Source organism: Drosophila persimilis, unplaced genomic scaffold (genome assembly GCF_003286085.1).
Source record: "Drosophila persimilis strain 14011-0111.01,24,50 unplaced genomic scaffold, DperRS2 tig00000124-arrow-pilon, whole genome shotgun sequence".
Lineage (NCBI taxonomy): Eukaryota > Metazoa > Arthropoda > Insecta > Diptera > Drosophilidae > Drosophila > Drosophila persimilis.
This window is the reverse complement of record NW_020825294.1, coordinates 2,495,468-2,504,303: the sequence shown is the minus strand read 5'-3', so window position 1 is coordinate 2,504,303 and position 8,836 is coordinate 2,495,468. Positions and strand designations below refer to the sequence as shown.

The 8,836-nt window shown below is 41.4% G+C and overlaps 1 protein-coding gene and 1 long non-coding RNA gene across 3 annotated transcripts in view; both read right to left on the bottom strand.

The window, feature by feature from the left end:
* Positions 1-2,338: 2,338 nt before the first annotated feature.
* On the bottom strand, positions 2,339-3,266 carry LOC113565428. Its single transcript, XR_003408586.1, has 3 exons — positions 3,162-3,266; positions 2,671-3,098; positions 2,339-2,610 (listed from the first exon to the last, which is right to left on the bottom strand). It is a non-coding gene; the product is annotated as an uncharacterized LOC113565428 (long non-coding RNA).
* A 1,324-nt stretch (positions 3,267-4,590) lies between these two features.
* Positions 4,591-8,836, bottom strand: part of LOC6593772 (carbohydrate sulfotransferase 4) — a 33,855-nt gene continuing 29,609 nt past the window's right edge. The window contains exons 2-4 of one of the 2 annotated variants that reach the window (XM_026987385.1): positions 6,138-6,320; positions 5,871-6,072; positions 4,591-5,815 (exon numbers count right to left, since the gene is read on the bottom strand). In XM_026987385.1, the coding sequence (XP_026843186.1) occupies positions 5,684-5,815; positions 5,871-6,072; positions 6,138-6,320 (517 nt within the window). In that variant the 3' untranslated portion in view covers positions 4,591-5,683. Of the gene's footprint in view, positions 5,816-5,870; positions 6,073-6,137; positions 6,321-8,836 lie in introns of those variants that run through there. The other variant, XM_026987386.1, reaches the window with a different exon arrangement.

The following is an 8,836-nucleotide window of genomic DNA, read 5'->3' as shown; positions in this document are numbered from 1 at the left end:
AAAATTAGTTTAAAGTCCTTAGTTTAAAGCAAACGCCTTCAGAGGCGGAGTAAACATAATTATAAATAATTCGACAAAACTGTAGTATTCAAATTTTAAATAACTATTATATAGCTGCATATATTAAACTATATTTAAAATATAAAAAACATTAATAAAAGAGCAAAACCAACCCCAAAGGAGCATCAATATCAACGGAACAACAAGCGTCCTGTTCTTGCGTTTTCGCCGATCTGATCCTATATGCCACCAACAGAATGGCGATGTCAAAAAGGGTATTAAAAGCAAAAAAAAAGAAAACAAGCAGGGGTGCACAGTAATCACACAAAATCCACACATTTGAACTTCGCGCCTACTGAGAAAAGACTAAAATTCAATATTTCTAGGTATGACACACAAATATCGAATGTCACTCTGACAAAAGTTCGCTATCATGAAACTGTGCATGGCATCTACGTGGCGCCCTCATAGTGTCAGCGGCAGTTCGGTGTACTAAAAATATATTTCAAAAGTACTTTCAGGATATGAAAACGAAAAAAACTTAACGTTTTTGTATATATAAATACAAATTATAAATATCCTTTCACTAACAATCAAACTTTACCTTATTTATAGAATGGTATTGGTCCTGCCAGTACCAAAAAGGTGTATAGAAGTGGCAGTTCATACACTGAACATGTCGCAAGCTAACTTTCTGGATTCGATTTTCCCCCGCCTATCACAGCAGAAGCGCACCACTTACAAGATCGGAACCTAACAAGCCATCGTCACCTGTCCACCTAGCCATCGACAACAAGGACTTTGACTATGGCAACCAAGGAAGGGGCTGCACGGTCTACTAGATTCTAGATAGATATCGTTGTTGTTAGGTTTAAGGATATAAGCACCCGTATATTTATATAGTAGATATAAATGTTTTCAACTTGTTTATTTCTTTATTTAAGTTAAGTTATGATGAATAAAACTATTGAAAAATAATCCTTGCTGTATCAGGGAAACTATTCAGAGTATTCACAAGGTACGGAGAAAACGAAACATTTTTGATTGGGGAAAATGTCCTTGATCCTTGATAAGGACTTCATTAAATCCGGGACATTTTTCCAATCAAAGGAAGCCGTCGCTCGTCCCGATCGGGCCGCAAATAGCCGAGAAAATTAATATTTTCGATCCTTGATATCCTTGGTCCTTGAAAAGGACTTCATAAAATCAGGGACATTTTGCCGATCACAGGAAGCCATCGCACGCCCAGATCGGGCCATGAATAGCGGAGAAAATTAATATTTTTGATCCTTGATATCCTTGATCCTTGAAAAGGACTTCATAAAATCAGGGACATTTTTCCGATTACAGGAAGCCGTCGCATGCCCAAATCGGCCCATAAAGAGCGGAGAAAATGAATATTTGTGATCTTGGATGTCCTTGGTCCTTGAAAAGGACTTCGAAAAATCAGGGACATTTTTCCGATTACAGGAAGCCGTCGCACGACCAAATCGGCCCACAAATACCGGAGAAAACGGCCAAAATCTGGCTGGGATACCAGGGGAACAGAAATCAGCAGAAAGCAACTGTAGGAAATGCAAAAAAAATCATGTTGCATACTTTTGGGGGACCGCAAATTTTTCAGTTACCTTCTGCTGATTTCTGTTCCCCTGGTATCCCATCCAGATTTTGGCCATTTGACGCGAGGTTTTTTCTCGTTGTACGGTGGCGCCCCTATCGGTGATTTCTTGAACTACATTTTTAAAGACAGTTATCAGCCATTTTTGTTTTCTCCGTTATTTGTTGGCCGATCTGTGCGTGCGACGGCTTCCTGTGATCGGTAAAATGTCCCTGATTTTTCGAAGTCCTTTTCAAGGACCAAGGACATCCAAGATCACAAATATTCATTTTCTCCGCTCTTTATGGGCCGATTTGGGCATGCGACGGCTTCCTGTAATCGGAAAAATGTCCCTGATTTTATGAAGTCCTTTTCAAGGATCAAGGATATCAAGGATCAAAAATATTAATTTTCTCCGCTATTCATGGCCCGATCTGGGCGTGCGATGGCTTCCTGTGATCGGCAAAATGTCCCTGATTTTATGAAGTCCTTTTCAAGGACCAAGGATATCAAGGATCGAAAATATTAATTTTCTCGGCTATTTGCGGCCCGATCGGGACGAGCGACGGCTTCCTTTGATTGGAAAAATGTCCCGGATTTAATGAAGTCCTTATCAAGGATCAAGGACATTTTCCCCAATCAAAAATGTTTCGTTTTCTCCGTACCTTGTGAATACTCTGAATAGTTTCCCTGATACAGCAAGGATTATTTTTCAATAGTTTTATTCATCATAACTTAACTTAAATAAAGAAATAAACAAGTTGAAAACATTTATATCTACTATATAAATATATGGGCGCTTATATCCTTAAAACTACCAACAACGATATATATCTAGAGTCTAGTAGGCGGCGTAGCCCCTTCCTTGGTTGCCATAGTCAAAGTCCTTGTTGTCGATGACCATGTCGAAGAATAAAGATGGATTGTTAGGTTCCGATTGTGCAAGGGGTGCGCTTCTGTCCTGCTGTCGGACACGATCCGGTTTGTGGCAAAACATAGGGTACATTAGTCCTCTGTGAAGGATGATATATTTATTTTAAAATATATCCACAATTATATACTGTTTCACCTACGCGTGTCGAAGATGAAGCCCAGTGTTTGATTCGGCGGCTGCTTGCTCACAATATATCCCGCGGACGTGAACCAACAATTCCGCCGTCGATCAAGGGTCCTTGCTGCAGCGGATGGGACGCCACGTTGTCGACTGGCTATAGCTCATAGCATGTTCGTAGCAGCCAGTGGCTGCCACAGTCCAGCCAAAAGAACATCCCCTTGGACCTTCCGAGAAGACGAGGAGATTCGGCGGAATCACCCGCGGCGGAAGTACCGACGGACACAAAGGTCACCCAGGCCAAAGGCCACAGCTCGCGCGACAGCAATTATGTAGTGGACCCGTACGCAGGAGCCGGCGGGGAGTTTGCGATGTCAGCCGGTCAGGCGCCTGGAGTGGACAGCCGCATCGAGCATATGACGATTGTCCGCGGCCACCTGAAGGTGCGATCTGTTAAAATGAAAGGAAGAGTTAAATAAGGTATATTCATAAATAATAACTTGATAACTTTACCTGGAGGGGTAAGCAGTTTGTGGCTAGAGAGGGTGTCGGCCAATAGAGCTGGAGGGAATACAAAAAGAAGAACCAAGAAAAAACAGTCAATGGAATAGATGAATAGGGTGGGAAACAAAGAAAACGTTGTAAGAAGTGCAGGTAAATAAATAATGTATCATACTTGCTGATCAAATTTGAAATCATTTGGCTGCAAAGAAAGTATGAAAATTAGATCTCACGTGGGCGAAAATTAAGAAATTATCACAGATGACTTGATGGATTTACTTCGATTATTTATATTGTATGTTGGGCCAATCACATTACCATAGGTATTCAAAATATAGATGTCAAAATCTTGTAATATTTTCTACTGCTGTATATTTTCAGTTGCTCCTAACACTCCGACTAGCACGGAACAAAAAATTTAGTTTAGTTTAAAGCTTCGGTTTGGTTTTCGGGTTTCAGTATCGTAACAACTTTGACTTTTCTTCAAAATTCCAAAAATTAAAGTTTTTTTTTTAATATATTCCAGAAATTTTACGGATTGAAAATGTGCTACCCTTGTGGACCCTGCGGACCCTGTGGACCATGCGGTCCCTGTGGAACTACCTGTCCGTGCTGTGGCCCGCACAGCCCACCATGCGGAGCTCCCTCGCCCGTTCCATGCTCTCCGGCGCCGGGCTGTTGCTGTCCCCCATTGCCCGAGGGTGGCATACCCGATCCACGGGTCTGGAACTATTGGAACACCCCGGTATCCTATCCATGTGAGTTCTCGTCCGCCTTAGGCATGGACCTCTATCTGCATCCCGTATTCATCTATGCTTATCCTCCTCTTCCCACAGGTGGCTTCTAGGATCGGACTAGCTCTCACCCTGGTCTGGGAGTGGCTAGGAGAGAGCACACACTCTTCGATAAAACACTCCATCGCACGTCCTCGACCATTCCAAGCTTTAATCAAAACAAAAAAAGCAGTGTGATTCCAATGACACGGCGAAGTATTTTTTGGGCACATTTCTGGTGGTAACTAAATTGGAAACAAGTTGAATCCCAGTGGCACCACTCGTCAGAGGTCCGTCAAAGAAAGAAGAACGTCGACGGAGAGGAAAAGATGCCCCATTTGAGAGTCATTCCAGTTAGCAGCTTTCTTTCCTTTTGGCCGAAAGCTTTCCAATTTTGGCAGAATCCTTTTGTCGAGTGTGGCCACTTTTTTGGCAATAAATGCACCTTAGAATATTCATATTAGAGAGAGTGTTGTTTATATATTATATATTAAGTTTCCACTTACTTTAATTACTTCCTGTGATCGGGGGAATGTCCTTGATTTGATAGTCCTTGGGTCTCCTAATCGTTGGCGTCCTACAGGGACCTTCAGTCGGCATTTCTATAAGAGTATATACATTTATAACTAATCTGCATACAAATTGCGATTGAGAAATCGTTGATTGAATTAATTTTAAATTTCATTGTTTATTCAGTTGGTAATTTGCTTAATAAGTGTAAGTTATGCAAATATTGCTGGATTCTTTATCGTTTATCAAATTATCCAATTTGTAGCCATTTTCTTGTTGCCAATTTGATCGCACACGTTACTGGGCCTTCGTTTTTGAAAAGGAAAACGAATCGAACTTAGTTGTAGACATTAAGGACAAGTAAAGTATAGTACAATTTAATTACAATTACAACTAAATAACCATAAAAATAATATATTGTACGCCTAGGGAAACTTATGCTTAGGAGTCGAGTGCCCATTGCTCTTGTTTCGATTTCATTTGATCAGTTAAGGAAATTCGTGTCTAAATTGGTTTTAGCGTGAGTTACGTTTTGATTATAATATTGCACAATTTTTGTGTGTTGCCAAACAGTTGTTGTATAATACAGTTCCTGTCTACTCTCCAGAACAGAACAGGACTGAGCTGAACCGATCTGTTTTTTTTGTAGTTAGTTACCGACCGATGCTGATACGTTTAGATACGTTTGTGTTTGTGTTAGACGCTAAATCACTGGATTCTCTATGCACTTGTCAAGCTGAATTACAAAAGTTCATTGCCTAAATAATTTACATCAAAAAGCCGGGTAAACAATACTCAATACGCAGCCCTAAATAGACTAAGTTCTCTTCTCCGTTATTGGTTAGCTTAAATGCTAGGCCTAAATGTAAATCTGATATTCGACTGTTACGCTGTTACGCTTTACGCTATTACGCTCTACACAAAATTCGCCAATTACTAAAATTATGCATTTCATATTGTATATTCAGTATATATTTGTAATAACTATTGCTCAGTTAAGTGTGTTTGCGTGTCTTGCAAAAATGTGCCAGCTATGAATCGAGTTTCCACAATGCGTTCTCCTCCCTTAATCCCTCCTCGCTTTTCCTCTTCCCTCCTTACGCTCCTTCCGTTCCTTCCGCTCTTTGCCTATTTTTCTTTTTGCTCGCTCAACACGACGATATCACAACAAAATGTACCAAGTAGAAGAATTAGTTATCATTATCAGTTATCGCTATAGATAGATCAGCTAACACTAGTGCCGTGGACGCTTCACGTGAACGGCGGCGGCAGCACCATCGGATCGAAGGTCTGCTGGAGGCTGGAGAAGTTGCTGAAGCTGTCGATGCGTCGATAGCCCCACAGATCCATGGCTTCGACGCAAACATCCTGGATTTGCTTGATCTGTGCGAACGGAGGTGTAAATAATGATCGGAAAATGTATCCATGAAGTACTCACGTCGTCGGGCTTTAGATCCTGCATCCAATGGAATGGCGCTGATCTGGAATCACGATATGTGGAGCTGACGCCGCCAATGTTCACCTTGGTGTGCGTATCCAAGAACTCCTCCACAGCGGGATCGAACGGCAGGCCATAGAACTGCAGTATGTCCTGGGTCATTTCACTGGGATTCAACGACAGATCCTCATAGCGTAGGGTTCTATGGAAACAAAACCGATCCGGCATTAGTTGCTTAGTTCGGGGAAAACCCACAAATGGACTCACCTGAAACGCGAGGGATACTTCTCCAGCAGCAGCTCGGCTGTCTTGTAGTCGTCCTGCAGATCCTGGCACACCAGTCGCGCATCCTCGCAGTCCTCGTGGCCAGCGCACCACACGCGATGCCGTCGCGACTGCATCGTTCCGCGCGGATCCCTCACCAGCAGCACAATCCGCACATTGGACAGACTATTTGAAGAGGGAGAGAGATGATAGAATTAGTAATCATATGGTAGGGAGTATATATCTGTTTGCCGGGCGATGTATAATTGCTGGCGTAATAGTTGTGCATGGAGCCGTGAAGTTCACTTTGGCATAACAATAGTTGGAGTCGCAGTCGGAGTCGGAGTTGGAGTCGGAAATTGGCTTTCAATTAAATCGAATTAAAGCTTCTATAAAGGCCGCATAATTAGTATTTTAATGGAGCCCAGCACGAGCCGGGTTCCAGATGGGTTTCGAGCCAAATGTAATCTATCTTCGTATCCCGCCAACTGGAAACTGTTTCTAATTACAACACTCAAACGATGCTCCATCCTCTCCAGCCACTGGCACTGGCAAATGCATTTGCTGAATTATTTCATGAAAATGTTTTGCCCAAGCGGATACTACAGAACGCTGATAAAATGGCAGCAGCGGAAACGGCGAGGGTACGTGGTCGGTTGTTGTTGATTGTGGTTGTTGGAGCTGAAGCTGGAGCTGGAGCTGAAGCTGGAGCTGGGGGTCGCTAATGGGGTCGTACTGAGGACCCGAGGGTCGGCCGTAGAGCTGCCTAAAATAACCAACAGCTACAGTGGGGCCCACAAGTCAGCGATAGATAGCAGATTCCACATGCAGTTATCTCAACGGAAAGGGGCAATAAATTTTAATCATTTAGCCGGCTTTCTTCGGAATGTTTTCAGCCAAATGACTAGTTCCAGTCCAGTTCTAATCAAAAATTATAGTAAATATATAGGATGCGTCAAATAGTTACTATCTTTTGATTAAATTTGTTAAATTTCATTTCCACTTGAAATTTCATTAGCAGCGATTGTCTGGGGGGCACTCCAGGGCACTCCCCAAAAACCAACAGCCGCCATGCATATATTCAGATCATGAACTCCCCCCAGCACCCACCCAGAGAGAGAGGAGCATCATCAGCAGAGGCAGCCACAGCCGCAGGGCATGAAAACACTTTTCCCTTCCTTCCACCGAGGGGTTTTCCTCTGCACCCACTTAACCACAATGCTAATGAGTTTGTGGCGGATTGGAAACAATGTAAACATCTATAACTAGACAAGCACCGTAGAGTATATACCGCCAAGCATATGTACATACATATATCTGGCAGGCACATCTACAGATGGATATAGATACATATAATACGGAGCCACATCTACAGCTTACACAGAGTATTAGTATACGGAATATGTATCCGTATCCGTATCCGTATCCACATCCGCAACGAGCACCCGAATGTGATGTGATAAATGGAAACGTGCATTCCATTCCGCAGAGTTCATTCTCGAGCGAGGGCAAATGGGAAATGTGTAAAATGGAAACGAGGAAAATGGAAAACATTCGAATAAAGTTGTCCGTTCGCTTGTCGTTAAGCTGCACAAATATCGGAACAATAGATGAAACCTTGCGTTGCCCAGACCTGAAAAAAAAGATTGCCAGCTGCTGCTGATGCTCCAGCGATTACTTTGGAGGAAGGGCTGTGGCTGTACCCGACACTGTGTGGCAGGCAAAAAATAATAACCGTAACACTAACAAATAACAGGGGGCTTTACTGCCACTGCCACTGCCACTGCCACGGCCATAGAGTCCCAGTGCCAGTGCCAGTGCCAGTCAAAGCCATCGACTATGGCTTACTGGCAGGCAGCAACAGCTGCAGAAATTCCGAATACCAAAAAAGTTTCTTCCAAAGCCGCAAACAGAACAAAACCGAAAGGAAACCAAATTCCGCGAACTTTAATTTTTATAAAATGTTCCAGAACGAGAATTGGGGCAGATGGGGCACATGCCACACAAGAACCACAACCAATAAATAGTTGGGCTGTAATTTGGCATTTCTGCATGAACATTCCTTAAGTGAATAGTTTTGGGTTTCGGCAACTTTGTACAAATTACAAAAAAAATTAAATAAATAAAAAATTACTCCGTTACAAAAAAAATCATTTCTAAGCAATGCAATTTTTATTTAAATCAATAAATCAAATTAATAAGCAAAAAAATTAATAATAAAATAAAATACAAATAATTTTAAATTGTGCTAAATGTTTATAATAACAAAAAAAATATTGCAATGTTTTATAAAAAAAAAAATTGGATGAAAATGTTAAGTTTAATTATTTGATTTAAAATTTAAAAATATTTCAATGTTTTATAAAAAAATATGTAATAAAAATGTTGAGTTTGAGTATTTGATTTAATTAAATAAATTAATACACGAATTCCAAATTCAAGTACTGCAATAATAATAAGTTTAAACTCAAAGCGCTGTGATACACATAATAAAAAATACAAAAAAATAAATACAAATATATTTCACTAATTTGGAACACATTTTTCGAAACATTTTCATGCGCTCTAATTATGCTATAATTACAAATTCGATTTAAATACGTGGGGGACAGACAGTTTCGAATATTTCCCCCCTCCCGGCGAAAAACCAAGCCAACGAGCCACCAATCATTTATGACACATTGACGGAGGCTCCGTCTAAA